The sequence below is a fragment of the Pygocentrus nattereri genome, chromosome 28, assembly GCF_015220715.1.
Source record: "Pygocentrus nattereri isolate fPygNat1 chromosome 28, fPygNat1.pri, whole genome shotgun sequence".
Classification (NCBI taxonomy): domain Eukaryota; kingdom Metazoa; phylum Chordata; class Actinopteri; order Characiformes; family Serrasalmidae; genus Pygocentrus; species Pygocentrus nattereri.
Genome location: NC_051238.1, coordinates 1,557,285 through 1,579,405, shown reverse-complemented (window position 1 = coordinate 1,579,405; position 22,121 = coordinate 1,557,285). Strand labels below are relative to the sequence as shown.

Genomic DNA, 22,121 nt, shown 5'->3' with positions numbered 1-22,121 from the left:
AAACTCCTCCTTTATGAGTGTTATAATATAATAATTAAATTGTCCCCTTTCCAGAAATGTCCCTGTTTTTTTATTGTTCTATTCGTTAATTTGTTCAAGCTCTAGATTAACGTGGCACCTGAGTCCATTCCTTTCAATTGGTGGGTTGCTGAGTTTAATCTGACCCACCAGAAGCCCTGAATTCAGTTCCTATTCAAATTGACTCACCACATTACCCTTTCTCTCCGTCTCTGTCAGGGGAGGGCTCAGTGTGTGTGTGTGTGTGTGTGGGTGTTTAAGTGAACACACTGCTCTCACGCACACATGAATGTGTGATGACAGGACATTCCTCTGAAGATCATTCTCCTGTGCAGTTCAGCAGGTTTGGGGGAAAAGGTAATTTTACACATTTTCCCAAATTTCATCTTTGAGATTATTCAGAGTGGTTTGGTGTGAAATGGTTGATTGTAGAGACTCAGATTTCTTTACCGTGGTGGTCGGAGCCGCACTCGACACCACACACTAAAAATGGTCCGTCAGATCGACCTAAAAAAATTTACTTCATGTAGTAACAAGTAATTGAACTAGATTTATTCAACTAAAAAAAATCCAATTCCAATCGTTCAATCAAATCTAGACATTTTATACTCGCAGGGTGTTGTGAGGCAAAATAGAAAACTTGTGATCTGATTTTACACTATTTTACTATCATTTCCATTCCATATAAAACTCAGAAGACACATGTAGGTTCATGGTTTTGGATAGTAAATAAAATGGCTATATTTTGTGAATTTGTGAATGACTCTGTTTATATCCCAAACACTGAAGTATGGAGGGATTTTAGAAATACGTGACATGTACCAGGTTTTTATTCAGTTTTTTTATTGATTTATTTTTAACAATCAACAAAATGTATAATTTGACCAAACTTTATGTACAACATGGAAAAATAAAAACATTAAAATTCATTCATAAGCAAAGTTTAATGTTGTTTATCTGGATTTCCTCTCAGGTGAAATCAACTATTCATGAAGATCTCCGGTGAGTAGATTCACAATTTTGCTTTCACATAAATCTGATGAAACATAAACACTTCTTGGTTCTAGCCGTTGGTCAGTCTTTGAAAATTTACATTTAAGTTCTTAAAATTCCATTAGCTTTAATGTTTTCATATCCAATGAGCGGTGGTGGATAGAAACTGGGTCCATTTACTGTATGATATACAGCCCTATTTCCAAAAAAGTTGGTTTGCAAAATTTAAACAAAATGCAATGATGTGCAACATTTGAAACACTAAGTTTATTTGAAAACAGTACAAAGACAACATATGTTGAAACTGAGATTTATTTACTTTTAAATATATATATACCCATTTTGAATTCGATGCTAACAACACATCCCAAAAAAGTCAGGACAGGGCAACAAAAGGCTGCAGTTAAAACTCTAAAACGCAAAGAAGAAACCAGATTTAAACAGGATCCAGAAACACTGCCACCTTCTCTGGGCCTGAGCTCAATTAAAATGGACTGAGGGGAAGTGGAAAAGTGTCCTTTGGTCTGATGAATCAACATTTGAACTTCCTTTTGGAAAAAATCGACTCTGTGTCCTCCGAAATAGAGATCACTCAGCTTGTTATCAGTGCACAGTTCAAAGGCCAGGATTTATGATGGTATAGAAGTGCATTAGTTCACATGTTAAGGCACTATTGATGCTGAATGATGAATGATGGACGATGCCTTTTCAGAGAAGGTCTTTATTATTAAAACCACGTTTCACATGCACACAACTCAAGTTCTGCTCAAACCCCCAGCCATTATTGAACATGTATGAAATAGAGTCAAAACAATCTCATTTTCTCAAAATAGTTACATATGTCAAAGTAAACTCTCTCAACAAGTAGTTTTAATTAACCAAGTAAAAATCTTGTGACCAAATGAATCACAATTTGAATCAGATTTAGAACCAGATAAAACTCTTTTCTTCCAGTGGAAACAGAAGAAAAGTATCTAATCCACAGATGTGGTTATATTGTACTGGTCAGATGTGAATTACAAAGCTCCATCTGTGGACATTTGCATGGAATTTGAATTATAGAACATAAGCACACAGTGTCAATAATTACTACCTCTGTTCTTTTAACTGTAGAGCTAAGTAACTCTTTAAACGACAGAATAACACTTGTCTATTACATTGCACTGTATTAATGTTTATATTTATAGAAATGTTTCTAGTGTTTTTAATAGCCAGAACACACACACACACACACACACACACACACACACACACACACACACACACAAACACACTTACTGCCCACTTTTAAACAATTTTCATACTTTTTTACAGTAATTTTAATCAACATTAACAGGAAATTCGTGTGTTCAGTAACTCAAGTCGGATTTATCAGTGTTAAGTCTTAAATCTCACTTTGAGTCGGCTGCCCTGAGTTGTGGCTCATGCAAAAAGTAAGAAAAAGCATGAATGGATGAGGCTGAAGTGCTGTAAGCTGAACAGGTTGGACTGAAGGGCTGTAAGCTGAACAGGTTGGGCTGAAGGGCTGTAAGCTGAACAGGTTGGGCTAAAGGGCTGTAAGCTGAAGAAGTTGGGCTAAATTGCTATAAGCTGACAAAATTGGGCTAAAGTGCTGTAAGCTGAAGAAGTTGGGCTAGTGCCTGGACCTCAAAATAACACTATGAAGGTCCAAAGAATTTACATTCCATTTCCGTCTCTGGCAAAAAAAAAAAACAAAGCAGGAATTTATCATGTTGGTTGCAGACAATTTTAATATACACAAATTAGCCTTTGTACACCCATCGCTTAAAGGTTATTGATGAAAGAAATTAAAATATGCACAGAAAGATCAGTCCAACCTGTTTATGCCTTAGAATTAAACAGTCTAATCCACAGATGTGGTTATATTGTACTGGTCAGATGTGAATTACAAAGCTCCATCTGTGGACATTTGCATGGAATTTGAATTATAGAACATAAGCACACAGTGTCAATAATTACTACCTCTGTTCTTTTAACTGTAGAGCTAAGTAACTCTTTAAACGACAGAATAACACTTGTCTATTACATTGCACTGTATTAATGTTTATATTTATAGAAATGTTTCTAGTGTTTTTAATAGCCAGAACACACACACACACACACACACACACACACACACACACACACACACACACTTACTGCCCACTTTTAAACAATTTTCATACTTTTTTACAGTAATTTTAATCAACATTAACAGGAAATTCGTGTGTTCAGTAACTCAAGGCGGATAAGTCTTAAATCTCGCTTTGAGTCGGCTGCCCTGAGTTGTGGCTCATGCAAAAAGTAAGAAAAAGCATGAATGGATGAGGCTGAAGTGCTGTAAGCTGAACAGGTTGGACTGAAGGGCTGTAAGCTGAACAGGTTGGGCTAAAGGACTGTAAGCTGAACAGGTTGGGCTAAAGGGCTGTAAGCTGAACAGGTTGGGCTGAAGGGCTGTAAGCTGAACAGGTTGGGCTAAAGGACTGTAAGCTGAACAGGTTGGGCTAAAGGGCTGTAAGCTGAACAGGTTGGGCTAAAGGACTGTAAGCTGAACAGGTTGGGCTAAAGGGCTGTAAGCTGAACAGGTTGGGCTAAAGGGCTTTAAGCTGAACAGGTTGGGCTAAAGGACTGTAAGCTGAACAGGTTGGGCTAAAGGGCTGTAGGCTGAACAGGTTGGGCTAAAGTGCTGTAAGATGAACAGGTTGGGCTGAAGGGCTGTAAGCTGAACAGGTTGGGCTGAAGGGCTGTAGGCTGAACAGGTTGGGCTGAAGGGCTGTAAGCTGAACAGGTTGGGCTAAAGGGCTGTAAGCTGAACAGGTTGGGCTAAAGGGCTGTAGGCTGAACAGGTTGGGCTGAAGGGCTGTAAGCTGAAGAAGTTGGGCTGAAGGGCTGTAAGCTGAACAGGTTGGGCTAAAGGGCTGTAAGCTGAACAGGTTGGGCTAAAGGGCTGTAAGCTGAACAGGTTGGGCTGAAGGGCTGTAAGCTGAACAGGTTGGGCTAAAGTGCTGTAAGATGAACAGGTTGGGCTGAAGGGCTGTAAGCTGAAGAAGTTGGGCTGAAGGGCTGTAAGCTGAACAGGTTGGGCTAAAGGGCTGTAAGCTGAACAGGTTGGGCTAAAGGGCTGTAGGCTGAACAGGTTGGGCTAAAGGGCTGTAGGCTGAACAGGTTGGGCTAAAGGGCTGTAAGCTGAACAGGTTGGGCTAAAGGGCTGTAGGCTGAACAGGTTGGGCTGAAGGGCTGTAGGCTGAACAGGTTGGGCTGAAGGGCTGTAAGCTGAACAGGTTGGGCTGAAGGGCTGTAGGACTGCACAGTGAAATGTACATTTTCATCTGTTTATACTTTTATATAAAAGTTTTGAAACTTGCAAAACTTGTTTGTCCGTGATATGAACCTCTTCACGCATCAAATTCCACTTTACCAGGAATAGCACTTGTTGACAGATAAGATTTTTTTTAATGAGAGAAGTGGGAACAGGCTCAAGTTCACATGAGGATGATCTGATTTGGTTTATTACAGTCGCAAGCTTCTGATAATTTCTCACAGAGAAAGATGACATTACTGCTGTAATTGGCTGATCAGGAAGGTTACTGGAACTTGTGACATCTCTCAGAGCCGCATCATAGCCGCAGTGGCTCCTCGGTACGCCCTGCTCTGGGTCTGGTGGGCAGCCAAACTTCACCTCTGTGGGCTTCTTCTTCATCGGTGCACCTCTTCCCATTCTCCTCACAGTTCATTGCATCAAGTCCAGTGTTACTGGCTAAGACAACAGCAGCAACAGCACTCCTCTCTGCCACTGTCCATGGCAAATGTCCTGTATTGGCACAAGCCAGAACTCCTGCACTCAGCACTTGCCCCCCACCATGACCTACTCCCTCTCACCTTGACTCAACCACTGGTGATGGTCTTTGCTGGGTGGCAGAGCGACTGGTGTTGCAAGTTGAGGGGGCACCGTGGCAGATAATACCATGAACCTGAGCCAGCAGAGAAAGCGGAGCCAGCCAGGAAGAATTTGGGTCAAGGCAGCGTAGATGGGAAATAAATGCGAGAGCAGTGGAGGCCAAAATGTGGCCAGAATGTACATCAGTCGAAGGTTAGTCTGTGTCAGAGGAGCTCATGGAAGACCTTACATACAGACTTTACTGAGTTTAAATTTACTGTGAAATTCAGCAAAAAACAGTCACAAGCCATATCAGTCATGTCTAGTCATGGCAGAAGGTGGAATACAGGTGGAACCGGTCAAAACAACATAGCATTCGTGGTGTTAAAAGACCACAATTGGAAAGTCTGACACTTGATTTGCGTGTTCGCCGTAGGAACAGCAGCTCTTATGGGCAAAGTAATCCCTGTGCTGCTGTGAACAGGACAGCCTATCCCAGTATCCTAGTTTAGAGGAATTTGTGTCCTTATGTTGAATGACACTTACTGCTGGGTTCTAAGAGTAGTGAGAAATAGGATATGTTTAGATCTATTTTTTTGTTTAGATTGTATGTGGAATGTTCAGAGAAACAAAAAACATTAATAAGTATACGATAAGTGTAACGAAGCAACAGAAACCAGACGCGCAGATAAAAAGGACAATAGCAGCGTTACTGTCAAAATCACAGTCCAAAAACGTAGTCGAATAACAGGTGTGGGTCAAATCCAGACACCATAGCAGAAGTGTTATAGTGAACATAACACAAGGCAAACAAACACAAAAGGTGAGGCAAAAGACGGAGTCAAAGAGGCAGGCAAAAGTGGTCAAAACATGAATCAGAACAGTTCAGAAAAAGGACAGAGGGATAAGGCAAAAGGGAGAGTCAAAAAACAAAGGAAATAGTTAAAAAAAAATAGGATCCAAACAACAGGAAAGAACATTTAGTAGTTTATAGAGAAACAATACCTCACAGCTAGACTTAACTACAGCCCGGGCTTATAAACTAAACTATATGAGTCACATGACTACACACACAGATGCCTGTGAGCACTGATAAGAGCCAGAGAGAGGCAGAAGTCATGTGATTCCCCAAAATCCATGTCTTTCTGAGAACTTGCCGGATGCGTGACAATATGGACAAAAGTAGGGGCCCTTAATCATTGAACTCTGGTGTTTCATTCAGTCCCAATGCCTCAGTTGAATAAAATCAAGCACCTAGCCATGCAGTCTGCCTTTACGAACTTTCATGAAAGAATAGGTCATTCGAAGAGAACGTTACCTGCCTGACTGCACTGTGGCAGCTGTAAAGTTTGGTGGAGGAGGGATGATGATATGGGGCTGTTTTCCAGGGGTTGGTCTAGAACCCTTAGTTCCACTGAAGGGAATCTTAATGATTCAGCAGAACAAGACATTGTGGACAGGTGTACGATTCCAACTTTGTGGGAACAGTTTGGGGACCTTTCCTGTTCCAGCATGAATGAGCTCCAGTGACCAAAGCAGATCCATAAAGGCATGACTGGGTGAGGTTGGTGTGGACAACCTTGACTGACCCTCACAGAGCCCTGACCTCAACCCATCCAACACCTTTGGGATGAACTAGAAAGAAGATTGTGAGCCAGACCCTCTCGTCCAACCTCAGTGTCAGACTAATGCTCTTCTGGATGAATAAACCAAACTTATTACTTATTACTAGTGATCTTACGGAAAGATCATGAGAGTGCAGGGTCCATGTGAGCTGCTTGCTTGTATATTGTATAACTTTTCAATTTTACATTTTATTTTCATGACATCTAAAGTGTTGTAATGATTGTATATGGGGGACATAGAGGTCTGTGATTGTTTAGTTTGGGGGGTCTTGTTGGAATAGTGTGTTAATCTACCCCCCGGCTCTTACTGTGAACTGTTTATCTGCTTCTAAACACTGCTATATTACACACACCCAGAGAAAATTAAAATAATATAGGAGTGAATTCTGTCAACTCACTCTTTAAAAGCCCTTGACTTTTATGGGATAAATTTTATGGTAATGCAAGAAGATGACCAAAGACACATCCTACTAGAACCTGTTTAATTTGCTAGCACTCTAAAATAAACATGGTTAAGATTATAAGAAAATAACAGAGCATATGAAGAGAGACTTACATTAGAAAGGAAAATAACATATGGTGACCATATTTTCTCTCAATTCCCCCTTTGATTCTCCCTAATGGAGAATTGAGTTGCAGTGCAGTTAAGAATGGAGGTGCAGTTCAGGGATCTTGGACGATTTGCTCCTGCATGGTGCATTGGACTTGTGTGTACAATCCCATGCGCTTACACCACAGATCATTGCTGTGATCATACACAATGTTTGAATTTGTGACGCATACATGATGTTTCAGTGACCAGCGTCAGTTGCTTGAGCAGGTTGTCCTGAAGGTATACTTGTCTCCTCTCGGTTGTCAGGAAGTCCTGAAGATACACTCAGTTCCTGCTGATTCAGCAAATCATCTGGAAGATATGCTCTGTTCTTCGGGTGTAGTGGCTTATGCTTCAGTCGTCAGTTCGGTGTTCTGGATGGAGGTGGACACCATCTACCATCTATGTGGTTCTGTAGAATACACAAAAGAGACATACGCATTGAACTGTTCATCGTTAAAGTTTGGAGGTTTTTATTCTACACTCGTGTGAGGTTAACTGCTGCTCCCCACTATCTGTCCCTCAGAGGAGGCTGTTATGATAATGCACAGTGTGGAGATATCTTCACCTCAAGGGTAACCCCTATGATAATAGAAATCATAGTTCTTCCTTGATGCTCTGTACATGACCCACCTCCTCTCATACTGACCCTAATACTTAGTTCTGAGGAACAGGCACAACTTTACAGTGAGAAATGTGAATCCATGTTTTCTTTCCTTCACACTAGTGATTACTGCTGAGTCAGTAATCAGAAGAACCTGATATGGACCTTCCCACCTAGGTTCTAGTGATTGTTTGTCATGTTTTCTCACCATGATGAATTTACCTGGAATTATGTTATGGCCACTTTCAGCATGTTTACCCCAAGCACTAATGACCTGATTCTGAGCTGCCTGTACTGCTTGTGTTAGTATTTGACAGTAGTTAAGAAGTGCATCTGACAATAGATGCACATCTGCTTTACGGAGATCAATCACACCTGGGACCAACATTGGTCTACACATCACAACTTCATAAGGACTAAGCCCAACAGTTTTGTTGCTAGTTGCCCTTATACTACAAACTGCAGTCCATTTTACTCCCTGACTATGGAGTTTAGTTAGCTGTTCTTTGATGACACTGTTTGCACGCTCGACCTGTCCAGAAGCTTGTGGCCTGTATGGACAGTGAAGTTTCCAGTTCACGTTTAGAAGTTTACAGACTGCCTGCACTACCTGTAAATGGCGGAATGGACCTGGAGGTGCCACTGTTTTAACAGCAGGAGTTCGCATCTGAGGTGCAACATTGACTTGATTACAAGTAACAATTTTGAACTATGGTTTTAGCTTGTTCCCTGAACTTTGGATTCCACCAGGAATGTAAGAATTGATTAACCATCTTTTCCACTCCAATGTGACCCAAAGAATGTATTTGTGTAGCTAGGTAAGGAAGTAATGATTCAGGTGCTACTAGTTTTCCCCCTTTGGTCCAGATGCCATCTGGAGCTATTTTTGCACCTGAATCCAGCCAAGTCCAGAGCTCCCAGTTTGGGGAGTCAGAGTGTAGCTTGTGAATAGAAGAAATGTCATTAGTTTTACACTCAGTGTTAGCAAGAGATGCAATATTAGCTGGTGGTAAAAACCTTGCCCTTTTAGCCACTTCATCTGCAATTCTATTGCCTTGTGCTTCAAAAGAATTAATACCACTGTGTGCTTTGACTTTCACGATAGGTAGATCTGTAGGTAACTTAGACTCCAAAAGATTCTGTACTAAATCTGCATTTTTAACAGGAATGCCAGCAGCTGTGAGAAAACCCCTGTGACTCCATAAATGTCCGAAATCATGGACTACTCCAAAAGCATACCAGGAATCAGTATAAATGGTAACACTCTTGCCTGATGCAAGCTTACATGCCTCAGTTAAGGCCACTAATTCAGCCTGTTGGGCTGAGTAAAAAGGAGGGAGACTACCACTGGTCAAAGTTTGAAAGCTGTCAGTTACTGCCCATCCAAATCTACGCTGACCATCAGTGTGGGTTTTAACCATCAGTACCATCAGTAAAAAGAGTCAAATCAGGATTATCAAGATGGGCATCCTTAAAAACAGGATGAGGGTTGGATAATTCAATGCAATCATGATCATCCCCTTCCTTGTTAGCATCAGTCAGTGAAGACATCATAAAAGAAGAAGGGTTGTTCATGAGTGCACTCTGAATCACCACATTAGGAGCTGTCAAAACTGCAAGCCAGTCACCCCATCTGGAGGCTGTTACTGACAATACACGGCCATTATTGAGTAGCGCTGATACAGAATGAGGACATTTGACTGTGACTACTTGTTCGAGCGTCCTCTACGCAAATGCTAACAGTGCCAGATAGGTAGCCTGTACTGCCCTTAAGCATGGACCCATTCCACATGCCACAGCATCTAATTTAGCTGAATGATAAGCTACTGGATGCTGCAAACCACCATGTTCCTGAGTCAGACAAGATGTCATAAAACCACAATCCTCATGTACAAAGACAGTGAAGGGCTTGTTTGGATCACAAAGGCCAAGAGCAGGTGAAGATATCATGGCTGATTTTAACTTTACAAAAGTATCAATTGTGTCATCTGTGTGTGCAACAGTGTCATGTTGCCCAGGTTTACCTTTGAGCAGATCGTATAGTGGTTGTGAAATTGCAGCATAAGAATCTATCCAAGGTCTACAGTAGTTGCATAGGCCTCAGAAAGCTCGCAATTTATGCACTGTGGTTGGCAATGACATTGCGTTAATTGCAGAGCTTCTGGCAGGCAAAATTCCTCTAGAACCTTGTGTAACCCATTGTCCCAAATATTGCACACCAGAACAGCACAACTGAACTTTGTCTAGACTGGCCTTGTGTCCCTTGCTAGCCAAAAAATCACATTTTTGTCAATGTGTTTCCTCATTCTTAATACTCAACGATACATCATCAACATACTGAATAATAACAGAGGACTGCAAAATGTGCTCTGCTTGGGAGAGGTGTTTTCTGAGAGCCTGATGGTAAATACTGGGGCTGTTGTGAAACCCTTGCAGCAAACGAGTCCACTGGTACTGAACATCCCCCACAGTGAAAGCAAGCCATGGCTGGCTTTGTAATGCTAATGGGACTGACCAAAAGCCTTTGGCCACATCAACGACAGAAAAAACACTGTGTTTTGTGGGAATGCCATGAAAGATGGTGGATGGGTCAGCAACCAATGGAGTCAGTTTGTCAATATGCTGATTGGCTACCCTGTAGTCTACTGTTAGCTGCCAAGTTCCATTAGCTTTATGAACTGGCCACACCGGACTATTGGATGCATTATGTGTTTTGACCAAGATACCTCTTTTCTCAAGCTGATCTATTATAGGCTTAATACCCTGCAAGGCTTCTTTATTAATGGGGTATTGCTTAGTACAAGGAGGTTGACGGCCTGTGAGAACAACTGGTTCCAAATCTAGAAGACCACAATCACCCATATCATTTGACCAAATGGAGTGATCAGCCAAATCAGACTTTTAAAGAGGCAATGTTCCAAACACAAGAATCAGCATGAATAGATAAAGAACAGTTCGATTTCCTCAGAAAATCCATCCCAAGAATATTTTCAACTTTTCCCTCCCAAAATTGCCATGAAACTGTTTTAGGTCCTAGATTAACATCAATGGGTGCAGATAGAGTCAAGGAACATACCAGCATTACCCAGTCCCTCAGCTTTGATATGTCTATCTATCAAAAGTACTCCTAAATATATGCAGGCTGTTTAAAAAAAAGTGATAACCTGAGCCCCTGTGTCTACAAGAAATGAAAAATCCTGTTCTCTGGTTTCCCTAACTTCACCTCCCTTACTAAGAACTTCAGAAGATCTGATAGTGATTGATCTCATCTGAACTGGTTTATTACTAGTAGGATTAGGATCCTTATCAGATGAGTAGGATTCTGATCCATCAGAGTGAAATGCATCCAACTCTGGATACCACCTAACCAACAGTGAAGGATATTCATCCTCTGTGTAGCACGGCTGACCCGGAGGAGGGGCTACAGGTGGAGGTCGGCACTTATGTTTTGACTTAGATTTACAATTGGCATGTTGCTGTTCAACCTCGGTTAATGATTGCTGAAGTTTTTTACAGGTTTTCTGGGCATTCATGGCAGCTATTTTATGCTTTTTACACTCAATGGTTAACTCTAGGATATTTTCCTCAGCTTTCTCTAGCTTACCCTCCATGTATCTAATATAATACTTCCAGTACTGCTTTATTACATGAAGACATTCTTTAAATGAATCATGCTTGATACCATAGCCCAGAGCTGTTTTACATTGTGTAAGGGCCCATTCACTATCAGCAGGGAGCCCTTTGGATGCAAAGTACTGAGATCTCTTTTGCTCATTGATGTGCTTTTTGACTATGCTGTCAATTACCATTTCAAATTCTGACTCAGTCCATCCAGGCATTTCAGTTCCACCCTTAACTAATGTGCTATTTTTATAGTTAAGAGGTTTCCAAGAATCTTTACCACATTTCTGTGTTTTTAGTCCTTTAGAAGTCATGGTGAGGTAACAAGATAACAAGCTAAGGCAAAAAAAAAAAAAACACAACAACTAAACTTCCCTCACTAGCTGAGTGGATAAGTTTCAAGAAACACTGGTCTTTTACCAGTGACAACAAGTAAACTTCCCTTGGAACAAAGGGGATAATGGCCACAAAAAAAACTAGGTTTCTTTACCAGTGACAACAAGTAAACTTCCCTTGGAACAAAGGGGATAACAGCCACAAAAACACTAGGTTTCTTTATCAGTGACAACAAGTAAACTTCCCTTGGAACAAAGGGGATAACGGCCACAAAAAACACTACCTTTCTTTATCAGTGACAAGTAAACTTCCCTTGTTTCAGAGAGGCTAAACTTTGCTGACTCCTCTATCTTATAACGCCAGAATTTCTCTTCAGTTCGAAAATAACGTTTTTACTCACCAAGTTGGTTTCAGTAAGCCATCCGGGTCACGGCACCAAGTTATTAGAAATTTGACAAGAAGAGTCAGGAGACTAAAGCTTCAGCGTTGACTGGAGTTTATTTCCACATACAGAGCGCAGTGGATCAACAGTCAATCAGCAGGATCAGGAGTCTAGTCTAACAAGAATATTTATATACATTGAAAAACTAAGGAGGGGGAAAAGGAGTTTGATAAGGAAGGGTTGTTACATTTAAATTTGCATTTTCCACTATCTGACTGATTTGGGGGCTAAGCTGATGTTTATATGTTTCAGTAAGTCTAATTTGCCAACTGTATACTCTTCCATGTAGGAATCCAGGCAAGGGGGTGGAAGCTGCAGACAGCAGCTTTATTCATTACTGGAACTTTGTGCTTGATCCTACTGGTGAGAACATATCTCCAGGACATGAATCAAGATGAGCTTGCAGAATATGAAAGGAATCTGGAAAGCGAAGCTGGGACGCCTCAAGCTTTTCCAAGTTTACCTCCCAAATGTGAACAGAGCTCATCTGCTTCCAATATCAGTGGATTTTCCTCCTTGCCCCAACACATTCAAGACTTCCTGTATTACCGCCATTGTCGGCATTTCCCAATGTTGCTCAATGTTCCTGACAAGTGTGGGGGTCCCGAGAAGTCTTCAGACGTGTTTCTTTTGTTGGTCATCAAGAGTTCTCCACCTAATTACGACAGACGGGAGGTGTTGAGGAAAACATGGGCTGCTGAGAGGCTGCAGAACGGCGTCTGGATTCGTACCGTGTTTATATCCGGGACTGCTGGACAGAGCTTTGAGAAGCAGAGGCTGAACAAACTCCTGGAAGTGGAAAACCATGAGCACAAGGACATTCTGCAGTGGGACTTTCATGATTCCTTCTTCAACCTAACACTCAAGCAGATCCTTTTCTTGGAATGGATGGAGAAATTTTGCCCCAACGCCCACTTCCTGCTCAACGGGGATGATGACATTTTCGCCAACACAGATAACATGGTGGTGTATCTCAGAGGGTTGGGTGATGATGGTGCCAACAAACACTTGTTTACTGGCTACCTGATCCAGAGTGCTGAACCGATCAGGAATTCAGCCAGCAAATATTATGTCCCGGTTCAAGTTCAGGAATCTGATAGATATCCTCCCTATTGTGGCGGAGGAGGCTTCCTGCTTTCACGTTTTACTGCCAGGACCATCTACAATACGTCTCACTCCATCAATATTCTGCCAATAGATGATGTTTACATGGGAATGTGTCTGGAGAAAGCTGGCCTGAAACCTTCTTCCCACATGGGCATTCGGACAGCCGGCCTACACATTCCCTCCAAGGTGCTGGACCCTTATGACCCTTGCTATTACCGTGAAATGATCCTAGTTCACAGATTCCTGCCTCATGAAATTTATATCATGTGGTACGAAGTCCACCAGCAAGATCTCAAATGTGGAAAAACCCTTACTGTTCATGAATCATGACTCTTGAAAGCTTCTGCATGAATGTATTTAACAGACACTTTTATCCACAGCAATTTACAGTATAGAGATGGTGTGCATGTGTGCAGGCATAACATGTTCGATAAACACCTGTCCTCAGACTGGATGGTTGGAAAATCAATATTGATATAATAGCTACTCCAGAACATGTTGCACATTTTTGTTCCTGGTCTTTTGTGCTCACAGCATTTTTTGAACAACCTTTTGTCTAAAAAGCCTACAAAGAGAAATACTGATAAATACACATGTAGCTCCTTATGGCGATGTGAGTGTGCTGCAACAGCAGCTATTACTGTTCTTTTTATATACAACACTTCCGGAGTGAGAGTCCGGTGAGTAGCTCACACCGTGATAACCATTAAAATGCAATTTATCATACAGCTGTAGTGTACATTGGGATCTTTTCCAGAGTGTGGGAACAATATTGTAGAATGTTTTCATAAATAATGTATCACACAATGTTGGGATTAAACCTGTTTGTCTTAATATTTTAAGTGTGTTTTCAGTGACGTGAAAAATGCAAACATGAAAAATAAAACCTCTTTTACTTCATTTGACCTGTTAACTGAAGAATAGTTCATTTGACTTTTAAACACAAAAAGCTGAATTCATGTCAGAATTGAACACAATCCACTTTGAAAAGTCATAAAGGCGCGACTACACTGCTTTCCACTGTGCAGTACATAAAAATAACGTTAAGTCCGTGTAAATCAATCAATCTTTTACTTTTTGGCAGATTTTCCACGATACTGTTCAAATCTCAGAGGGGATAAATGGACACTGAGCTTTGTGACTTTGCAGACTGTTTACATGCAGAACAAGTGACACAACAAAGTAAAGGAAAGATAAAAACTGAAAAAGCCTGATAGAAACATAATGAAAATCTTTTAACTGCAGCAGTATGTAACTTTCTCATTAGGCCAGATGGCTAAATATGACATATAATCATTGCATTCCAAATAATCTAACATTTGTCAGCATCGTGCATTGACAATATGTTTGAGACATAAAAACAAAAGAGGTTCATTTTTTTATTTCATTGAAAGTGCCTCACATTAAGCGACAGTCAGCTAGAAAAAAGTCGACTAAACATAGTTATGCGATGCCGTCGAATAAAATTGTAGGCCTGTGTTCATGTAAATGGCCACATAAACAAATGTTTGGTTTAGCTTCCTCAGTAATGACAGCTGTATCTGGCTGTGAAAACTCAGCCAGTTACATATACGACACACTGCTTAGGAACTACTTAGATTTTTGCAGATAAATAACAGCAAATAATCTGGGCTACTTGAGCAAACTTGAATGTTAAAACCTCATGAAACAGCAGTAAGGATGACTTGACTGGTTCTATTTTACCATGAAATCAAACACGGGGGAAAAGTTCACTGCTCATAAAGGGTCAAATTAGCTTGTGGTTAGCATGTTTTGGGGCTTTCGGTACTGTTATACATTAACATATATATATATATATATATATATATATAATAATTGTGCCCAAACTTTTTATACAACAAAATACAACATTTGTAATGAGGGCTGAAAAGACAAAGCAATATTTAAACAAAGAAATGTTTCAAATCAAGTTTTTAAAGATTTTTAAATTTAAAGAAGTTTTTAAATCTGCGTGCTACTACAGCTGCTCTGGTGCAGTTAATTAAAAAATAACTATTATTTGTAATTGAATCATGAGCAGCATAAGCCATTCATCTTCACTGCAATGTTTAAAGAAAAAACAGCTTTATACGTTCTCTTATCTTGTTTCTTGGCCTCTTAAAAGTCTCAGAGCTAGGGCTAGCTGCTCCGAGGTGACACCCAGCCACTATAGCACACTTTTCACTGAAGCACGATGGAGCTCCAAAACACAACAGCATTTGTTAGCAGGTTCATGCACTGGAATAAAACTTAACATAAAGTAAGGAGAACTGGAGGAGCTATGGAGCAGATAAAGTAACAGAGTTTTCACAACAGATTTTCAGTTTTTTCCTCAACAGTAGTGTGAAAAAATGGGGCACCTTCGCACTTCTTAAAGGTATATGGTCCTATTTCCCCTCAATACATTTGACATTACCAGCTCTCTCTTCTCCTGCTCCAGAAAGTTCCTCTCCTTTAAGAAATCTTGGCTTTGATATTAGTCGCCATATCGCCTTAGTACCTGTGCTCGGGGAAAGTGAGGTAGATGCATATTTCCGTGTTTCTGGGTGCTATTTGAAGGGGAATTTGGCGTCCTGACGGGCTCAGTCGCTGATGCTGTCAGGGTGTCATGATCCTCCCAGTGGCCCACACAGCCCAAATAAGGTCTCTAGGGTGCACGGAGTACCAGCCTATTGACCTGCCTGCTCCATAAGCACTGCACCCAGCACCATCTATTTCACAACATCAGGTCCAGTGCTACTGGGGGTGATGGCAGCAGCAATGGCAATCCTTCTGGCCACCTTCTACTTTCTCTGTCATCCACTGTATCATCAACACTGCTCCGTTTTCCTGGTTGACTATTGTTTCTCCACCAGATTAAGTTTGTGGCATTGATTGATGCGCTGTCTCTTCTTCCTATGCCACCAGCACATCAGTCATTTTGTTGAGCCGCACTGTGTTGCTCGCCTCAACATCTCTATGCCAAACTGTGCTGTACTGACAGAGTTTTTTTGATAAAATATATCCTTGAGTTATCTTAATAAAAGATTTGCAGCAATTATTCATTTTGAGATGATTAAAATAGAGTACAGAGTCATTTTAACTGAGCCAGATAGGCCCAGACAGCCTTAGGTAGGAAAGTTAGGCATAATGCTTCTAGACGAGAGGTGTCTGTGCCAGGCACGGCTTAGAAAGTCTTGAGAGATAAGCAGAATCCTGCATGCAAGAAATACTGCCTGTTCATTAAAAACAAGCTAGCTTTTAGTGAGGAGAGAGATAAGCCGACTTGTCACCTGAAACTAAATAAAAGCCTTTTCCTTCAAAAGAACCAACGGCTGAAATTTGGTTTTTCATTTTCTTAATTCTTGCAAGAAAATCTTTTCAACTTTTTGCCGGTATTGCTTTTATACTTTGCAAGAATGTTTTTAATCTTTTGATTGAATAACCTTTTTATATAAAAAACAGATTAAATTAAAATTAGAATATTAATTAAAAAGTTAATTAGCTGTAACATAATACTAGGTCTGAGACCCAGGGTGGAGGCTGGACTGCTCTGGAACCTGACAGTACCCAGAACCACCACGGCACAAACCTGGCTGCAGCCTGCTTCCACAACCGTAAGGCTTCCCTTACTGGCCTTACTACCTGTAGGAACACATCCAACTTTCCATGGGAGAGCACCCCCATATTCCCTATGTTAGTAGGAAGTGGACCCAGTGTCCCTCAGTGCTGACACTCTTGCTAAGACGTTTCTCTCCAATGTACATGGGACACACCAGCTGTGATGTTGTGCCAAATTACCTGCAAGGTTTGCCCTTCTAGTGCCAAAGCTAACTGTGTTGCCTTTGTTTGGTCCACAAACCCTGCCACTTAAATTGCTGCAGGTAATCTGCCCAACTCCCTGTATCAACACTTTACCTTAGGTAGATGCAGTAGTGCTGCAAGAGTGTGTCTGTCCACTGGGGGCTGGTACAGCATTAGGCGAGGACGCCGTGGAGTTATGTTTGACGCTTAACTGCCTTACCAATGCAGGTCGACTATTACCTTGGCCAGCCTGCAAGTGGAAGAGACATTCACATCAGTGATAACATCGTGCTCTGTTATCAATTATGAAGTGCTTACAAATGTTAAACAAATAAGGTTTTGTTTGTGTTCAAAATGATGTTTTAACTATTGTAAACTGTTCTGTAAACAACGGTGCTTCTCCAGATGCTTTTAAAACTGCCCTGCTGAAACCTCTGCAACAAAAAGAGTAGCATGGATCCTTCTGTTAATGTCAATAGGAAACATAAGGCATGTTTCCATTCCTTCTGAAAATCAAGGCTTACCAGCTGTGATATTTCTCTGTGGAAGTCACCAAATGGTGTACTGATGATTTGGTACTAAAATTCAGAGAAAAATGCTTAATGAACAGAGTTGATCACTGTAATGATCTTCTTACTGGAGACAATGGTCCACCGTGGAGAAACTGCGGAGCTCACTTCACCTTTTGGTAGACAGTCAAGGTCAGAGCTCACTTTTAATCTTTAATCTTTAACCGATTAAAATTGTACGTCTTTTTGGTGTTTATCTTTTTAATCTGTGCTGTTGTCTTATATGATTTTAAAAGAACACACATGGTTTCTTTCATTACTGTTAAGCTTTGCCACATGTCTGTAAACTGTCAACTTCCAGTTGAGATTGGTATGAAAATGGGTATTTTATCATTTCTATTACTATTATTTTTATTTAATAAATTATTATTATTTAAACTACAGAATTTGTCTGGGATAATTCATCAAGAAACAGACCTGGGTGATGTAACTCACACTCCCAAAAAACCCAGCACTAAATGAATACTTGAATATGCAAAAGAAAGCCTTTCTGCTCAGTATGACGTACCAGCTACATATAGTGTGGCTGAAGTGAAACAAGGTTGTAGAGGAGCACAGTTAATGAAGAACATTTAAACTATGTTTATAAGCACCTGCCTCGCTTCTTTTCTCACTCACCATCTATAATACAGCTCTCCTCGCCCCGTATTACAGCGTGTCTTTGGATGAGTAAAGAGCTATTTGAATAAATCAGTCTAAAAACCCTTTTATGAAAAAGCCTTTAATCATCCAGAAGGTGTGTTGACAGGTTCTATATAGAACCGTGAACATGTTCTTTACTAAAAAGCCCTTTAAGAAGCATCTTTTACAATAAGCATCCAAACTGATCTTTGACTGATCTTACATAGTCTGTTGTGCTGTAGACTAACACACACCAAACACAGCATTAAATGTAATGTTGAACAGTAACGTTAAAATCTACTCTAAACACATGGCGGTTTGGTTACTCGTAGCAGCTCTCCAGCTTAATAAGATATGTTGACAGCAACGCTTCCAGTTAATCTGAGAATGTTTAAGCACCTGTTTCCTGCTCTGGGTGCAAGCAAGCTTATTAGAGGGGCAAGAAAAACATTTCAATAATGCAATAATATTTTGAGTTACACATTTTTGAAGATAATTATAATTATTGCATTACTATGATTACTGTAATTTATTGTCATTTCTCCAAAACTACACCAATGCTAAAATGACCTCTTATATTTTGCATAAGTGCTCCATCAAACGCTTTATCAAACAACTGATGCCCAGGTTCACCTTGAGCAGCGACTCTTTCTGGGCAAGGAGCCACAGAACTGGTTCACTGTTGTCAGAGCACTCATAGTCACATCGGCACTTTTTTATGCTACAGGTATAAGGGGCCTCTATGTACTTTGCTATTCTCCAGGCTGACATGTTACCGTGTAAACAGAGAGTTTGGTGTGTGTTAGTCTACAGCACAATAGGTTGTGTATACAGTACATATCACTTCATCTGAGGCTGGGAATAATGACAGTTAACGTAACATCAGCACTTCCGGTGGTTGTGGTGGATAATGACTGAAAGTAAAATGATCCGACCGTCTGTAATACATTATTTCCTCAGTTATCCTGATCACAGAGCAGATGGAGGAGGTGCTACACCCATAATATTAGGTTTTGTTTTGAGGGCATAGTAAGTATTTGCTATTAACATCTTAGCTTACGTATAGAGCGTTGGTCTTATGGTCAGCCTGCTAAGAGATAACATGATATGCTAGGTATTAAAGCACTGGGGAAGGAAAATTATGTTAAGTGTGTGTTTAGGTTTTGTTATGACCCAGTCTAGGTCAGGCCGCAACTTAAAACAAAGACAGACCTCTGTGCCCTCCTGGTTCGCCAGGTCACATATACAATCAGTTCAGCAATAATAATAAATTGGCTTTATTTTCAAGAGTTCAAGGCTTTAGACAGTTATGAAACATTAGGGGAGGAAAGGGGAAGATAACAAACAAAACAAAGCTAACCTACGTTTAGGAAAATCTAACCTAGCTTGTGTACTAAAGAAAGCCAGGAGAAAAAGACAACAAAAATAAGCCTCTCTCCCCAATGAGAGAGATTCCAAGAGCCCTGTCTGAGCTTCCACGTTAGCCGAGTGTTTACAGTCAACTTCAATGAAAGTGCAACAACATGGGATATCTTTATGAAAATCTCAAGGACAAACATCAAAGTACCAATAAACATATACCAGTAGTCAAAAGTAGCAAAAATGTCTTTCCAGTGACTGGTCAGGGAACCGGGAATACAGTGGAAGCCACATCAGAGGCAAAGTACTGCACTTTATCCTGGGCATCTCTCTCTTATAGGCAGCTCCCCTGGTGGTGTCTAAGCGCATCTTCCCTCAGCTCTGTAATAAATACAGAAGACACACTACAAACGCAATTATTAACGCAAGTAGATACACGCTTCCTGACTCAGTCTTTGGCAATGGACCGACGCAGTCAATAATGAGAAGTTCAAAGTAGGCTCCTTGTACTGGAATTGGGTGGAGTGGGGCAGATGGAATAACCTGATTGGGTTCATCAGTGACCTGACACACTAGACAAGAATGACAGTAATGAACCACATCAGCTTTTAGACCACATCATCCAATTATATATTTTTCATACTCCCAAATGGCCTGAAGAGATCATGCTCTGACATTTCCTGTTCAGTCACACCTCCAAGATGACGACTGCCTTGCTGAAGGTGAAGGTGATGGACTGGCGAAGTGTGTCTCCAGACCTAAACCCAACTGAGCACCTGTGGGGCTTCCTCAAGCAGAAGGAGAAGGAGCGCAAGGTGTCTAACATCCACCAGTTCCATGATGTCATCATGGAGGAATGGAAAAGAATTCCAGAAGAAACCTGTGCAGCTCTGGTGAATTCCAAGCCCAAGAGGGTTCAGGCAGTGCTAGATAATAATGGTGGTCACACAGAATATGGACACTTTGGGCACAATCTGGACACGTTCACTGTGAGGTGTTGCCAGCTATTTAGACATTAATGTCTGTGTGTTGAATTCTTTTCAGAGGACAGTAAATCTATAGTGCTGTACAAGCTGCAAGTTTCATTTCAATAGTGTTGTCCCATGAAAAGATACTGGCAAAAATGTGAGGGGTGTAGTCACTTTTGTGAGATACTATATATATATACACACACACACACACACATACACATATAAACATACACATTGTTTTGCTGCGTCTCGCAACATCCACCGTCTGATGTCACGCAGACTGAGAAATCAGATAGAAATCAGAGTAAGGGTTTACATAAACTGAGAAATCTGATTACTGAGCTAAAATCCAGCCTCTTTATCGGATCTCTAAATCAGAGTACGGTTTACATGACCATTTGAATAATCGGATAACTGCAGAAATCTGATTATGATCGGATTATTGAGTGCATTTATACACACTCACTGATACATTATCAACTCTGCTAAACAAATCAGCCTTTCTACATTCACCCAACACCTTCACTGATGGAGACACGACAAACGTCTCCAAATTAAACCCCATAATCACACCGTCCACTACTTATTTGCATAATCAAAGGAATCTTCAGTCTGATGGAGAAAGTGCTGTAGATGGTTCTAAACAAACCTTTTTGAATTGGGTGCACCAGAAAGGCTTCTTTCATTATTACAAGCTTGGCAGCGTTCTACATAGGTTCTACACAGAACCATGCGGAACACATCGTCCATCAATCTGAAGAACCCTTTCATGATGCAAAGAACCTTTAATCATCCACAGGGTTCTTTGATTGTTAATGGTTCTTTATAGAACTATTTTCTTTACTAAAGAACCTTTAAGAACCATCTGTGTACCATAAGAGGACAAACTGATCTTTGGACATGAACACAGACATCACCCTCCTGCTCTGGGTGCAAGCAAGTTTTTAAAAACTTTGTTATCAGATATGAGTTATTATACAACCCCAATTCCAGTGAAGTTGGGACGTTGTGTAAAACATAAATAAAAACAGAATACGATGATTTGCAAATCCTTTTCAACCCATATTCAATTGAATCCACTACAAAGACGAGATATTTAATGTTCAAACGGATAAACTTTATTGTTTTTTGCAAATATTCACTCATTTTGAATTTGATGCCTGTAACACGTTCCAAAGAAGTTGGGACAGGGGCAACAATAGACTGGGAAAGTTGAGGAATGCTCAAAAAACACCTGTTTGGAACATTCCATGACATTCCAATGTCATGATTGGGTATAAAGGGAGCATCCCTGAAAGGCTCAGTCGGTCACAAGCAAGGATGTGAACAACTGCGTGAGCAAATACTCCAACAGTTTAAGAACAACGTTTCTCAACGTGCAACTGCAGGAATTTAGGGATTTCATCATCTACAGTCCATAATATCATCAAAAGATTCAGAGAGTCTGGAGAAATCTCTGCAAGTGGCAAGGCAGAAAACCAGCACTGAATGCCGTGACCTTCGACCCCTCAGGCGGCACTGCATTAAAAACCCACATCATTCTGTAACGGATATTCCCACATGGGCTCAGGAACACTTCAGAAAACCACTGTCAACTGTCAAA

The 22,121-nt window shown here is 40.8% G+C and overlaps 1 protein-coding gene across 1 annotated transcript; it reads left to right on the top strand.

The window, feature by feature from the left end:
* Positions 1-264: 264 nt before the first annotated feature.
* Positions 265-14,120, top strand: LOC108410951 (N-acetyllactosaminide beta-1,3-N-acetylglucosaminyltransferase 3-like). Its single transcript, XM_017682287.2, has 3 exons — positions 265-375; positions 992-1,020; positions 12,398-14,120. Exons 2-3 carry the CDS (start codon positions 1,008-1,010, stop codon positions 13,543-13,545), a joined length of 1,161 nt encoding a protein of 386 aa, XP_017537776.1. The 5' UTR covers positions 265-375; positions 992-1,007; the 3' UTR covers positions 13,546-14,120.
* Positions 14,121-22,121: the final 8,001 nt, after the last annotated feature.